General features: G+C 31.2%; 1 protein-coding gene across 1 annotated transcript; it reads left to right on the plus strand.

Annotated features, from left to right (window-relative positions):
• The first annotated feature begins 7,221 nt into the window (after positions 1-7,221).
• Positions 7,222-15,368, plus strand: LOC120114143 (ATP-dependent DNA helicase 2 subunit KU70). The gene is made up of 19 exons (XM_039135137.1): positions 7,222-7,385; positions 7,487-7,564; positions 7,853-7,969; positions 8,433-8,547; positions 8,755-8,860; positions 8,986-9,103; positions 9,223-9,306; positions 9,399-9,457; positions 9,841-9,974; positions 10,063-10,106; positions 11,160-11,236; positions 11,993-12,140; positions 12,958-13,019; positions 13,158-13,218; positions 13,527-13,619; positions 13,698-13,818; positions 14,291-14,393; positions 14,502-14,679; positions 14,961-15,368. Exons 1-19 carry the CDS (start codon positions 7,320-7,322, stop codon positions 15,072-15,074), a joined length of 1,878 nt encoding a protein of 625 aa, XP_038991068.1. The 5' UTR covers positions 7,222-7,319; the 3' UTR covers positions 15,075-15,368.
• The last annotated feature ends 1,027 nt before the right edge of the window (positions 15,369-16,395 follow it).

The following is a 16,395-nucleotide window of genomic DNA, read 5'->3' on the forward strand; positions in this document are numbered from 1 at the left end:
TGCTCAGAAGTTTTCGGTTCAACTCGACCTCACGATGAGGGAGTCATTTCATATTTCAGTTCAAATTGACAAACCAACCTTACATCGAATTTTAACTCTACGACAGGGGATATTCGATCTGGCCGAAATTCGTGTCTTTTAATCTTTGCTCCATTTTTGTTACATGGAAATGAGCAAAGAGGGGCAGCTGAAGACACTCAATTTCTATGATGCTATTAATATTATTATTATTTGATCATATACAGGCCCAAATGTTTCCAGCAGTCTGCTATGGCCCAACAGTGGACCCAATAGCTGCACGTGAGCCCAAACATGTAGGGACTCTAGAAACCCTAGCAAGCCTTCACTCCCCAGCACCGCAAGCTCCCTTGACCGAAGAATCCTCATCGTGTACGCCCCTCCCCACTCGCGTCACCGTTTTTTCTGGTGAGCATAGCTCCAAGGCAACCATTCACCGAGGATTAAGGCACCCATCACCAACAAACACCAAGAAGTTAGAGTTCTAATGGGAATCAAACACCAAAATCCTAAGCTATAAATATCCAATGTAATCATACTCAAATGGACACGATTTTCATACGAATATTACGCACAAAAACACACAGAATAAATACCAAAAATCCTAGAGATTACGCGGCTTTAGAGCACTTCGTTGTGAACATTTCAAGAGAAATAGAAAAGGTATCGATTTTTTTTACCTTGTTCATCCATCTATAGCCCCTGCATGTTGATGTTTCCTCGAGAGTTGGCTTAAAAACAATAAAACAAGGAAGGCCGAGGACCCGGGGAGGGGCTATTCGAAGAGATCTCTCTAGATCTACCCTTCCGAGGCCATTTTTTAAACAAAATATACCATTTTTTTCTTTTGAAAATGTGACCCTTGTTCGTCGCTGTTGAAGAGAGTTTGAGAGGAAAAGAGAAATAAGGGAAGGCTTGGTTTTGAACTGAAGAAAGAAATGAAGCAAAATGAAATTAATTTTTTTTTCGTTTAACCTATATGCAACCCACAAAACTTATGGACCCGATCCATGGACCCACAAGGTTCGCGTGTTTCCATTAAAAAAGGGGTGAATTCCCTTATTCATCCCTCCGTGTTTTTAAACTTTGATTTTACCCTTTAAATCTCGTTTTCAGTTTTAATTTTCTTTCGAATTGTGCTATTAGTTTTGTTTTAGTTTCAAGATAACCCATATTATTATCATGTATATTTAATTTTTTTTCTTTTTCTCTTTTATTTATTCTTTATTACTTTTTCAGTATGTTAATATACATATATATATATAATATATATATAATTTTATATTATTATTATATTCATTATTATATATATATAATACGTATACGCTTAGTATCGTATTTACATTATTTAAATCTATATATTGTAATTACTTTTATTTGATTATTTTTTATCACATTACATTGTACATATGTATATTTTAGTTTTTTTATTATGATTATTATTACTACTACTATTTTCATATATATTTTTATATTCTTCATTTTCACCTTTTTGTTTGCCTTTATATTTATTTTATACATGTATTAATTAATTAATTTTTTTTATTGTTCTTATTTGTTTATTTATGATATATATTATTATTATTATTATTATCTTTCTTCATTTTATTTGTTTTATTTGTTTTATTCATTTTTTACCTTTACTTTATTTTTTTTATCTTCTTCATTTTATATTACTTTCATCATTTCATTCGTTTTTATTATTTATTTTCATTTTTTTAAAAACATTTTTTAACTTTTAAATGATACGTTTTCAATCAATTAGAGGTAAGCAATTTGGATCGTTATTTCACATTTTAACTTAAACTTTCAACTTTCGCAATTAAGACAACTGGAAATTACATAGTACCGAAAGGGCAGTTCAAGGGTGCTAGCCCTTCCTTGACTGTAATCGACTCCCGAATCCGACACATCTCTGTTAAAATGCAGATCAGGTAAGAAATAAAGTATTCGATCTACCTATTTGTTTTAAAATAAAAGATCGGTGGCGGCTCCAATCCATATTTTTCAAGTCGAATCCCAATTCCGGGACCCAACCGAAAGACGGTTCCGACACCTCTCATCTGATAACCATAGTATCAAATTGTGGTTGTGAAATTTGTCGCGGTCACGATGTTGCGGTTGCGGATACTGCAAACGTTACGTAACGCATCGTGATTGTCGCAGACATGATTTCTTTCTCAAAAATCATAATATTTCTAAAATATTATATTTATACATTTTTACAATTATCTTTTAATATTTAAATATTAATATACTCTTTTAATAGTTTATTTAAAATAAAAGTTTAATTTCATAGATAAAAATTTATTAAAAACAAATACAAACCATACAAGTGCTTAGGGATGGTAAAATAGCCCGAAGCCGACGGGTTTCGACTATACCCTATAGGGGCAGAGTTTTTTTTTTAAAAATTTTGGGCTTTGGGGCGGGGCGGGACGGATTATATGATAAATAATTTTGGGGTGGGTCAGGACTGGGTTTAAGGTGAAAAAAATAGCCCGATCCGACCTGATTTAAATTATTAATTTTCTTTTATATTTATATAATATATTTAAGATTTTAAGGATTTTTTTATTATTAAAATATATTCTTTAATTATTAAAAATATAAAAATTATTATATAATATATTATTTTAATAATTTAAAATATAATAAATAATTATAAATATATTATTTTAAAATACTAATATATTTGGGTTTGGTTGCTTTTTTAATCTAAAAATCGGGCGGAGTGGAAAAATATTAGAATTTATTGGGGCGAAGTCAGGTTTAAATAATACAATTTTGGGTTGGGATCGGGGAGGCAAAAAATCTGCCCCGTCTCGTGCCTATCCCTACAAGTGCTATCATACTGGATAATGGGTAATAACAATTATAATATTAATGAACAACATATAAATAATATCACTAAAAATATATCAAAGTTATCATATTTTAACATAAAAAATTCATTATACATAACTTAGAAATGAAAAAAAAATACATAAATATAAATATAAAAATTTAATTCTTATAGTTCACCACCAAAATGAATGTTGTATGGTAAATGATGATCAAAATAATTTAATTTTAAAACGTGAATAAATAATTTAATTTTAAAACAACGTTAATAAATAATTTAAGTAATTCAAATTTAAATAACTAATTTTAAACATAACTATTACGATATTATTCATTATATATATTTATAATCTATTTTTAAGGATTAAATAAAAACATTTCATCTATGTAATTTTATACTTTGGATAATTTAAAGTTTGTTGCGGTATTATGGCGTTACGGCACAATTTATAGCATGTTGCGGCTTTACGTTAACGGTTTAAGACCACAATAATCGTGATACAGTTTCCTTATCGTATTGTGCCGATATTACATCGTGATAACCTTCAAAATCATTACGATACGAGCATTACATTACATTGCGGTTGTATGACACGCGTCGTTTTTCGTGTCAAAATAATTCATTCCTCTCAAATAATAAATTCATGATAGGTAATTTATTACTTTTATAAGCAAAAGGTTATGAGAAAAAGAAAGAGCAGGAAAGGACAATAAATAAGAAAAAGAAAGGAAACAGAAAAATATGAGAGAGAAACTTCCTTTTATGTGTTCATATTGTTTCTTTACAATTATACGAGGAGAGGATTAAGTTTAAGGGATAAGAATTGTAATTAAAACAGTTATAACCATTACATCTACTAGTTTTAGGGGTTGTTTGTTTGGCTCTGAATAGAATCATTCAGCGCTGAATGTTGAACCGTTCAACATTCAGACTGTTTGTTTCTCACCTCTGAATGATTCAGTGCTAAACTGATTCAGCAAAACAGTGTATGATTCAACACAGAAGTATATTCTGAATGATTCAGAGTCATTATCAAATAGTATGTCACATTCAGAGCTAATTCATACAGAGTCTCTGAATCATTCAGCATTTGAATTATTCAACGTTTAATCATTCTGAAGTAAACAAACAACCCATTAGTCTAATACGGGAGAAAGCTTAATTATTGAAATAAATTTTAGGGTAAACTTTTAATTTTTTTCAAAATCACACCTAACGTTTAATTTTCATTTTATTTTAGTATCCCGTTAAAAGTACTTAAACTATCAATTTTGGTCCATTTTAGTACCTACACTTTTAATTTTTTTCAAAACTTAACGTTAATTTTTGAATGAAATACTAAAATGAAATAAAAACTAAAGCTTTTAATGGTGGAGTACTAAAATGAAATAAAAATTAAACTTTAGATAAGATTTTGAAGAAATTAAAAGTTTAAATATTAAAACATATCAAAACCGATAATTTAATCAATAAACGTGTGGTTTACCCAAAATTTTATAAGCGACAAAATGTTTATCACAATAACGTAGTGTATCCGGTCTCAAACTTTTAAAGATCTTTTGCCCATTTTTTAATCTATTGATTCAACATGGCTACCCCATTTTCCTTTTGGGGGTACATGGTTTGCAGAAAACACTGATAAAATAATATAAAATAATTCACTATATAAATAAATTATTATTTATTCCAATTAAGCACTCATCAATCAAAGCATGACTAATTAGTCCCTTAAGTTATAAGGGTTTACTTGAATATTTTTTTATTCATAAGCATTTTCTATAATCTAAAATTAAAACTATATGTTATGAATGTCCAATGAACAAATAGAAATTGTAAGTAGATAAGAACTCAGGGTTGGTCTTGACTATTTTTTGGCTCAGGACGAAATTAAAAATATGAGCCCCTAATTAAAAAGAAATTTAAGAAATATATAATATTAAATTTCTATTAAATTTTTTATTAAATAAACAAATAATAATTTATTACAATATTAAAAATGTCAAAAATATATTTAAACATACAAATACTTATAAAAAATATTGCATTGGAGCATTTCTTGATGCAAAATTATTGATGATATTGTCAACATTAATATTTTCCAACATATTTTTCTCAATACATAATATTTGGAAATAAAATAACGATCTTATCTAAAATTTAGAAATATATAATAAAAATCAAAAAGAAAGAATTGGAAGCATGATCTTACCTAAAATTTCAATAACAATCTTCAATATGATTCAAGCACCACAATTGATGATAAACAACTATGACTTTGTGTTTGTGAGAAATATTAAAAATTAAAAAGTGAAAGTAATAATTTTTAGAGGAAATGTGAAATACGAAAGAGAAAAGAAATAAACTAATTATACTTAAAAATACCAAAATGTGAGAAATGTTTTCTCATTGAGTTTTGAAGAGGAAAATAAATAACGTTAATAAAAATTTTCATTGATATGGAAAATCGAGAAAGAGATTTGGTGCATTGATGGTGGGAATTTGGAAAGACCAAAATTAAAGAGATTCAATTGATTTTTTTTTAATTTTGGGAAAGAAATATTAAATTAAAGTTTTATGTGAAATGGAACAATTTATTAATAATATTACATTAATATGAAAATTTATATTAATGTAATAATGACAATTGATACCTTAAAAAACTCATGGGTCTTATTATTTTATTTTTAAATTTTTTAAAATTTATTATTAAAAATAAAGGAAATTTTATACTAAATATTTTTTTTTAATTTATGGGCTCTGGAGGAGTGTGTCTCCTCGTCCAGAGCCAACTTTGTAAGAACTTACATATTCCTCAATGTAGAATACTTTCATTATCATCAAAATATGACTTAATATTTTCTCTTTCATACAATTATTATTTTATTTTTATTTTTTTAAAAAAATTAGTTTGTTAATGCTAACAATCTTTATTTTTTTCAGTAGTTTTATTTAAGTACTATTTGATTAAAGTAGCAAAATGAAGGAAATGACTCATACTGTTAAATTAAGATTTCATTTGGTATGGTAATTGATTTGATTTTATATATACTCTAATAATTTTTAATCATTAATTATCAGGTGCTATAAAAAAATCTTTAAAAAATCCTAGCGGCTTTCTCCTCCTCCTCGTTTTTTTTTTAACAATTAGTGTTGATCAATCCAACTTTTTCTTCTTTAATTTTGTTTAATCGACGGCGATACTGATTTTAATGTTGTTTGCCGCCCGTCGATTATTTTTTTTTTGATTTTTTTATTAAGAATAATTATGTATTTGTAACATGTTATCTGCCTTTATGACACGTTTATCTCTACCTTTGTGACATATTTTTCTCTGCCTTTTGGTAGCTTATGGTTTTTTTCTGTTGTTTTTCTTTATCTTTTTTCTCAAGGTTGAATTTGACATCGTCAAGACTGATCTAGATAGCGCTTATTTATTATCACGATGATCTTCCATGCTTAAGACCCTCGGATTGTTTTGGATACGTGTTTTGCGTTCGTAGATAGTTTTCTTACGTTGCTTGACTCTGATTTACGATTTATCGATAATCTTTTAGTAGCTTCATCCTCTTTTGTGGTTCGTTTAACGCAATCAGATTTGTTCGTATCTTTATTTTATTCGAGTTTTTTAGTTATGTTTTTAACATTTTCCTTCTTTAGTCCTTATGTGATATAGGTGGCTAATTTTTGTCTTAAAGATAATAAGAAAATGTCATAATTATATTTTAGGTTTATAGTAAGTAAATCTTCATTGTAATTTTAAATATTTTCTATTTTTATTAAAACTACCGACTTTCTATAAAAAATTATCAAGTGCTATAAGAATTATATTCGCGTGTATACACGTCAAAAATGTTATTAAAGTCTTAAATCAAATAATAATACTTCAAAACAAGTATCAACTTATTCTTTCTTGAACGTTATAGTAAATATTAAATCAACTAATTAATTTGGGATAAGTATAAAAAAATATGTTCAAATATAACTCTCTGACCTCTTGACATTAAATCTCGTACCCCTGATATTCTCGGTGCTTGAATACATATCCACAAGAAATAACAACAATTCATTTACTACGTATGTCACTTAATTTGTGCTATCAGCTAATTAGTTAAGACTCAATTAATCATATATGTGTTATATTTTTTCATTATATTATTAATTTATTAATAAAATGAAAATTTAAAATTTAAAATTAATAAAATTTTATTCAATATATGAAATAACATGATTTCCTATTATACATAAACAAGATCATATATTACAAAAAAAAAACCCTGAAAACATAACAGGCCAAGCCTGCGTGAAAAGGCTATGTAGCCTATAGCAAGCCCATGAATACCTTTAGCTTGTCCGAGACACTTCAAAATTTCGAATTGTATTTAAATGGATAGGAACTGGGAAAGTTAGCTCTTCAAAAACCCCGGCAAAAACCTTTGAAAAAATTTCATCTTTAACAATGGATTTGGACCCAGAAGATGTTTTCAAGGACGAAGAAGATGACCCAGATAACGAATTCTTTCAGGTTCCCTCTCTCTCCCTCTCTTTCATTTCCCTTCTTCTGTTTTCTTCTTCATAGTTAAGAAATGAGAGGTGTAATTGTTTTTTTTTGTCCAATATTTGCAGCAAAGCGAGGGTTCCAAAGAATATGTTGTTTACTTGGTCGATGCTTCTCCGAAAATGTTTAAGACGACTTCTCCTGGTGTAAGTTTTATTCGTAATTGATACAGATAGAAAATACCCATTTGCTTTTCTTTACTGGTTTTTCTTTTCCCTTTTTAAGTTTTTCTTCTCCTTTTTATCATGCTTATTTTAGTCTGGGACTTGAATACCAGTAAATCAGTTGGTTTTCTAATTTTTTTTAATGGATTGATATGGTAATTAAGCTATTACATGATGGATATGTCTTTTGACCAATCTCTAATTGCCTTCTTTTTCACTTGAAATGTAATCTGACTTGCAGTTGTTGATTTTTTTTTGAAATGTTGACAGAAGGATCAAAAGGATGAAACTCATTTCCACGTCGCTGTCAGCTGTATTGCAGAATCACTCAAGACTCAGATCATTAGTAGATCATATGATGAAGTTGCAATTTGCTTCTTTAACACTGTAAGATGCAATTCTTGCCATTTAGGTTGATATGTTTTTTACAAAAGAAAAGTTACTGTAGTTAGAACCTCTAGTCTTGCTGTACGTAAAAAGACAGGGCCGAGGCTTTCAACTTAGAGCACAGAGTAAATAAATGATTGCACAATTTTGAGATGTGGCAATCGACTAAGGATTTGACTTTATCACCTCGTGCCTTTTCCAATTTAAACCAGAGGATGAAACAGAAGAGTAACTAAAGTGGATGCCTGTGGTTTATTTGAACCTTGTTTGTATTTTAACTAGTTCAGTGTGGTTGGAAGATGCGCGACTTAAGTAGCATGTGCAAAAGGATGTATGTGTTTCTAGTGGAGGCGTTTCCCAGTCTGAAATAGGCTTTGTTTGGTGTAATTTGCTGTATGCTCAGAATGTATGCTCTTTAAGTCCCTGTCATATGTTTTCTTACTATTTTGTGTTCTTTCCGCAGAGGGAAAAGAAGAACTTGCAGGATTTAAATGGTGTTTTTGTTTACAATGTTGCCGAAAGGGAGCAACTAGACAGGCCAACAGCTAGGCTTATAAAAGAATTTGGCTGTATAGAAGGTAGTTTTAATTGCATTATTGGTGATTAATGATGAAAATTTGATTCTGAGCTTGTGCATGCCTTCTTTGACTTAGATTGTTTCTACAACAATACCCTTGATGATTGTGAAGTGCTACTTTTAAAAGGCTCATCACATTTTCATTAAATTTACTAAATGCAATATTTTATGTTCAATTTTACAATTTTTTCTTAAAACTATTTTGCAGAAACATTTATGAAGGAAATCGGGAGTCAGTATGGTATTGTTCCTGGGTCTCGTGAGAATTCCCTTTACAATGCCCTCTGGGTTGCCCAAGCTCTTCTTCGTAAAGGGTATGGGCTATGGATACCTGTTATATTTGTGTTATGATAAAGCAGTGCATGTTTTAGTTCTTCCTTTGTTTCCCAAGGTTACTGCATCTGTTTTTTGTTAGTTTTTGACAGCAAAACTCTTTCAGGTCTATTAAGACTGCTGAAAAGAGAATTGTTCTCTTTACTAATGAAGATGATCCCTTTGGGGGTCTCCAGGATGCTGCAAAAAAAGATATGACAAGAACTACATTGCAGCGAGCTAAAGTAAATTAAATATAAAGTTGCACATGCTTAGTGGTTTAGTATTCTGAGTGCATTCAGATTTATTTTCTTTACAATGTTATGTCACCAGCATTTTTCCCTCTCTTATTGTTCCTCTCCAGGATGCACAAGATCTTGGAATCTCAATCCAACTTCTCCCCTTGAGTTGTCCAGATTCGGAGTTCAATGTTTCTGTTTTCTTTTCTGTATGCTTATTTGTTCACCTTCTGTTTTCCTGTGCAGATTGAATGGGTGGTTTATATTTTTTCTTCGGATAATAATCTTTTTTGTCTTTCAGGATTTGATTGGGTTAGAAGGTCAAGATCTTGCTCAATTTACGCCATCTGCCAGCCAGAAGTATGTATTTATGGTTTTCTATAACATTAATTTCATCATCTTTTTTCAACTACCATTGCCATCAAGTGAACTTAAAGTCAGAAGGGAGTCACTATCTCGTGCATTGGCATAAATGCATGTTGGTCAGTGGTGACAATGTTGTTATGGAATTAGATTGCATTGATTGCAACAATGAGTTGGTCATGCTCAAAAAGTACGGCATGAGTTATGATGAGATTTTTTTTTTTGATGCTAAATTATGAGTCCCACTCTTTTCTTCTATATGACAGAGGAGGTTGCTACATTCTGCTCACATATAACTCCTTCTTGCAAACATTTTTTTAAATACTCATGTTCTACTCTTGACATTCCATTTTAAGGTTATGTTCATAATCTGAATCCAGATTGGAAGATATGAAAGATCAACTGAGAAAACGTATATTCCCAAAGCGGATTGTTAGAAAGATTAGATTTCATATTGCTAATGGATTATCAATTGAGCTGGATACTTATGCTATAATTCGTCCCGCACTTCCAGGTAGATAATTCTACATGTTCGATTTGAATTTTGAATGTCAGGTGCTATGCTAGTTAACTTTTTCCCTATCACTTTTCTATGTTCCCAGGGGAAATTACATGGCTTGATTCTGTTACAAATCATCCTTTAAAGGTAGTTACAAGTTGTCCTTTTATTTCTCAGATTGCACATAGGCTCTTAGCATTTGGTAATTCTGAAAAGATACGTGCTATGTGTGACAATTTTTATCCAAGTTCTTTTTGGAGCATTGATTATGTTCCCAGCTTTTATCTTCTTTATGTTCCAATTTTCTCTACATTAAATTTCTCTCTCTCTTGTTCTTAGGATATCTCTGAGCGATTTTAATTAAAAAAATTACAATTAGGATGTAAATGTAGATCTATTATACTTTGAGGGGTTCCTTGTTCTGTTTTATACGAGTATTATGGACTATGGAGTAAGATAGCCTTAGGGTTTGATATAGTTTTCTAAATGGAGTAGAAGAAGTAATGTGTTTTCTATAAAGCTGTATGATTTGGTTAATAGTGTTTGCCGAGAAGAAAGTTCGTATCATTTCTCTTCATGAAATCCTTACTTCTCTGCATTTAAATACAGTCACTAACATAGGCTCTTAACATTTGGTAATTCTAAAAAGATACGTGCTATGTGTGGCAATTTTTATCCAAGTTATTTTTGGAGCATTGATTATATTCTCAGCTTTTATCTTCTTTATGCTCCAATTTTCTCTACATTAAATTTCTCTCTCTCTTGTTCTTAGGATATCTCTGAGTGATTTTAATTAAAAAAATTACAATTAGGATGTAAATGTAGATCTATTTTACTTTAACTGAGGGGTTCCTTGTTCTGTTTTATACGTGTATTATAGACTATGGAGTAAGATATCCTTAGGGTTTGATATAGTTTTCTAAATGGAGTAGAAGGAATGTGTTTTCTATAAAGCTGTATGATTTGGTTAATAGTGTTTGCCGAGAAGAAAGTTCGTATCATTTCTCTTCATGAAATCCTTACTTCTCGGCATTTAAATAGACACACACATATTTATATAATGAGGAGTAAGTAGAAAGAAATGTTATCGAGAAATACTGCTCTTGTGGACCCATTGTGATTTGATCTTTCTTTTTCCAGATGTCCAACTGAAGCCGTCTATGATAGATTTTAGTTGATTATTTTAATGATATTGTGCAGATTGAAAGATCTTTGATCTGTGAGGATACTGGTGCTCTGATTCAGGAACATCCAAAACTTTTTCAGCCCTATAGAAAGTAAGCATGGCTATTATTTATAGTTTTTTATCTAATTAAACATTGAAAGATGCATGCATATGTCCAGTTACATGTAAAATATTGGAGTTAACTCTTATCGGATGTTGACCTTACTAGCAGATTGAATATGCTATGACAATACTATGGCATTGTATTTCTCTCAGTTACATGTAAAATATTAGAGTTAATTCTTATTGGATCTCGACCCAATTAGCATATTGAGTATAATATGACATTGTATTTTATTTTTTGTAGGAAATTATAATATAATATGTCCCTTTCTTCATTTTATTAGATTTGTTTCTGATATTGGGATGACTAGGGACGAATTTGTTCAAGAGGTTATACAAGATATTTCTTCATATGTTATTTGATATACCATAAGCCTTTTTCTAATAGAAACTAATTCATCAAAAGGTTAGAGATAAAATTGTTATTTTTTAATTTTTATTATTCTGTGACACATTACAGTGGCCAACATGGCAACATATGTTCTTGTTTAGTGAAAGCAGTTTTCCTGTGTAGAGTCTCATACTGTTGGTCTGGTGCTTGTGTTGTTGGTCCATCAGGGTTAAAAAATGTTCTCTGATTTAGGGGGAACTTCCTGTCACTATAATGGTTGGGTTATTGATTGTCTGGGAATAATGTAGTTTAAGATTTTGATATATGTTCGTAAATTGTACTTGTTAATATTTTAGTTTGTTTTTCTACAACTTTTTCTTAATCAACCCTCCTTTTTTTCCCCTGATATTTCAGTGAGAATGTCAAGTTTTCACCAGATGAAATAGCTGACATAAAAAGAATATCACCTGGACTCCTTTGTCTTCTCGGGTTCAAGCCATTAAGTTGCTTAAAAGATTACTACAACTTGAGACCGTCCACATTTTTATACCCCAGTGACCAGGTTAGGAAAGCGAAGTGTGATATACTACAATCATTTTACATTGGAAGATAATCTTGATTAAGATTGCTTTATCAAACAATGGATCAAAAGTTTATTTAAATCTATTGCTTGATGTGTGTTTTCTGTAAATGACTGGAACTCTAATGCAATCATGGAAAAAGAAGGAAATTGATCTAATTGTCAACAAGGCAGATTTAACTGTGGCTCCTAATTCCTCCTTTAAAATAATAGGATCTGGTGGTGAAGAGTTTATCAAATCAATATCTTACAGATATGTCCAGAGTTTGGTTTTGTTTTCTTTATACTTGAACAAATAATATGATTAAATTGTTGCTTGTGAAAAAATATGCTGAGATATTTAGTTTTTAACTAAGAGCACTAGATTTTTCTCCATCCATCCTACTGACCTTCAGTAAGCTCCCACCTAACCCTTTTTTAAGATAGTATTGTAAGATGTCCGCCTAGGTTTACAATATGTACTCCTGATAAAGCATATTTTCAATATAGGTGAACATATATGGGGCAAATAGCTGGTCCAAGCTTAGTTCAATTTTGGAGTACAGATTAAGTATCTTTCGAATTGGCCTTTATGCTTGCAAATGAGCTTAAATTATTATCTTTAGGAGTCAAACTAACCTGATTATCTTCCGGTTAATTAGTTGCAGCATATGATGCTGTAAGAGAGTCGCTGGTATTATGATGTGGATCTTATGCAGGCGTATATTTGTTATGGTTGTCCTTATCTTTAATGAAACTTGCTTCTTTCTTATCTTATTTTCTTAGAATAACTAAAAATTTTGCTGCTTTTCCAATATAGGAAGTGGTTGGTAGCACTAGTGTTTTCATTGCCTTGCATAGGTCTATGCTACGGCTTAAGCGGTTAGTATTTTGCAACTTCACCTTCTATATGCCGGTCTACTGTTGTTCTTCGAACAGAAGCTCCAAGAAGTTGATAACTTATTATTGTTCTTGTTACTTAGTACATAATACTTACGAGTTGCTTTTGCATCATTGCAGTTTTGCAGTTGCATTTTTCGGGGCTGTATCTCATCCTCAATTAGTTGCCTTAGTTGCCCAAGTAAGACATCTGTTTCATCTTTGACTAATGCATCTGGCCTAGCCATCTTGTGAAAGTCTTTATTTGGGAAATTGTTGTCCATTGCTTGTCTTGCTATATGTTGTCAACTTATTATTTGTTTCAGTTTTCCCTCACTAAATGCTTAGATAATATAAGCACCATAGTGTACTTATCCTCTCCGCCACATGACACAATTAGAATGGCAAATTATGCTATTCAAAACTGAAGTATAAAATGGGACCTTTTCCTTACATTTTTGTTCATAGAAACAATTGTGATGGCTTATCAATCTTATTGAAACTTCACAGGATGAGGTTACTAGTGCTGGTGCTCAAGTGGAGCCGCCTGGAATGCACATGATTTACCTTCCATACTCTGATGACATTAGAGATGAGGAAGAGGCAAGGAATTTTTTATGAGTCTATGCTAAAAAAATTTCTGGTCGTGTTATCAATGATAGAATTGGGGATATTTCACAGATTTTTCCAGATACAGCTGATGATGCACCTCGAGCTGATGAGGATCAAATTCAAAAAGCTGCTGCTTTAATAAAACGTATTTACTTGAAGGATTATTCCAATCACCAATTTGCTAACCCAGGTAAGCTGTTATGTTTCACTTGTATGCCATCTTTCTGTTGCATAGATTCACAGACTGTTCTTTTCCAGTCTAATGAAAATCCATAAACGATTTAATACGCTGTAACCCTGGAATTTTAGAAGGGGACGTGAGAAGCAATTCTTCTGTTTCAATATGATTGAAGTTATGAATCATAATACACATCAGTCCTAAGTTATGCCATGGAACTGCAATTTGCTTACGAACCTGAATATTAAAACATACGTGGACAAGGTTAAATCATGAATTGATATAATTTCAGTCGATTGCTTTTCTTCTATATGTGCAAGTTTATGTAATTACCACTTGTCGAATAGTATTGGTTTCTTTTTTTCAAGCAATGTAAGTAATTTTGAGGTTTGATAATAGCAAATTCCAAGGTATCCATTTTTTTCCTCGTTGAAGTGAACCTGTGTTATACAGTTATACTATGTTGAGTCGGTCACTGTTTCAGCTTTGCAGAGACATTATGCGGTATTGCAGGCTCTAGCTTTAGAAGAAGACGATATTCCTGAGATCATTGATGAGACAGCACCTGATGAGGGAGGTTTGGCTAGGTAATAAGGATTTGGCTTGTATTCTTAAATTCTTTCATCCGGTTCTGGTCTATGATAAATTTTTTTAGCCTACCCACTGGTCACTGTGAGGATTTTTCTTTTGCACAGATCAGCAGTTGTTAAGGCAATAGAAGAATTCAAGCTTTCAGTCTATGGGGACAACTATGATGAGGAAAGCAACAATTTGGGTAAAGAAAAAGCGGCTGAAGCCTCTAGAAAACGTAAAGCGGTTGCGGAAGATGCAGCCAAGGGTTTTGATTGGGTTAGCCTTGCAGACAAGGGGCAGGTGAAATTTTAGTGTTTTATCCATGTTTCCATAATGCTTTTCATTTCTTCTCGTCATCGAAATGGGTTCTTTTGAACTAAATTTGGGGGTGATTTTACAAATTTGAATTGGGTTTTCGGATTCTATTTCCCTCTGAATTTGGAATGAACATTAGCATGAAACATCGATTTCGTTGTTGCTAAATATCTGTTCTAAACTCTGTTGAGAAAAATGAAGCCTCGTAAGTTTCTCAATGTGGTAAGAATGCTGTTGATCTTACTCATTTGTTCCTCATTTTGCAGTTAAACAATTTAACAGTAGCAGCTTTGAAGAATTACTTAACTGCTCACAACCTTCCTGTTGGTGGGAAGAAAGAAGCCTTGATCGGCAGGATCTTATCCCACATGGGCAAATGAGCAAAGTTGAAGCCGATAAATTATCGAAGACCGGTATCAGATAAACCCACAAGTCCCTCTAATTGTAATGTTACATTATGTATGGCATTTGCATTTTGTGACTGATTTTCCAGGATAAACGTCTCTTCTAGCGTAGTCATCAAAGCTCTCTGCGCACTTTAGGTTTCCGTAGAACTAAAAATCCGGCTTCGGAGGACTTTGTTAAAGATCAAGGAGAAAAGGTTTTATAGCCATTATGACAATGAACGCCAACTAGTATCCATGATCCATTTTGTGCAACGTTTTGCATATGAAATGAAAGTATCTTTTGATCTGTATATATCTGGATTCAACGGCAACTATGAGTAGGGTTGTTCAATGGAGTATTATGCATAATACATCTTGTGAATCTCTGTTGCTTCCCTTTGGCACAGAGATGACCTGGGCAGGAGGCTGATCGGCCGGTTGGCCGGCTCAAATCAACCGAGCATAGGAGGGCATCTAATATGATATTTTGGTGTGTAGGGTAAAATAAATTATTGAATATCTAGTTAAAAATTATACGAACATGTTCAAAAGTGATTTTACATACTTCTAATATTAAGTACTTCTGAAATTAAAATTATAGTTGGATTCAACCGTTAACTGGAAATATTATCGGTTCGACTCTTGATTTCTTTTTTCTTTTTCTCGAAGATCAGGCACTTGTATTTAGCCCGAGATTTCAAGATTGAAAGTCTAAATACTTGTAATGGCAACTAGTTAAATTATATTAACTGTAGCATTTTGACGATTTATGACATAAGCTTAAAAATGTGTCATTTAAAATTAATTGTATATAAAGCATTATTTTTTTTATTATTTAAAAAATATTTATGAAGAAGATTTTAAAATTTTATCACATAATTTTTAAATTGATAAAATAAAATTATTTCATTAAAATAGATCCCATAAACCAAAACTTATATGAAAAATAAAAAAAAAATCATTAAATTGTTAAAAATTTTAAAAAAATCTAATCGAATCAAATATACACACTCCTACGACTGATCTGTCGTTCACTTTTTCAAAGTGTGAAATCATGTATACATAGAAGTTAAGGAAGAATAAAGACCAAATTCGTCTCTTCGTTCTTGCTAGCCATTATTATAGTATATAACTAGAAAATTGAGCACTAGTATTGGTCTATTAATAGACTAATCTAGATTGAGTACTGCAGAGGTAAGGGTGGGTGTATTAACCTAGTTTGTTCAATTCGCAAACGTGAAAGTTTGAACCCTTGACTTTACTTAAAAAATTTAGTGTCTAATCTCAATATATCAAATGATTGTTAGTGAAATAA

This window comes from Hibiscus syriacus, unplaced genomic scaffold, assembly GCF_006381635.1.
Source record: "Hibiscus syriacus cultivar Baekdansim isolate YM2019G1 unplaced genomic scaffold, ASM638163v2 tig00110220_pilon, whole genome shotgun sequence".
NCBI lineage: Eukaryota > Viridiplantae > Streptophyta > Magnoliopsida > Malvales > Malvaceae > Hibiscus > Hibiscus syriacus.

Coding starts and splice junctions, on each gene's coding strand:
- LOC120114143 (XM_039135137.1), top strand. CDS start 7,320: ATGGATTTGGACCCAGAAGATGTTTTCAAGGACGAAGAAGATGACCCA. Junction 9,307..9,398: donor ATGTTTCTGTTTTCTTTTCT/GTATGCTTATTT, acceptor TTTGTCTTTCAG/GATTTGATTGGGTTAGAAGG. Junction 9,458..9,840: donor ACGCCATCTGCCAGCCAGAA/GTATGTATTTAT, acceptor ATCTGAATCCAG/ATTGGAAGATATGAAAGATC.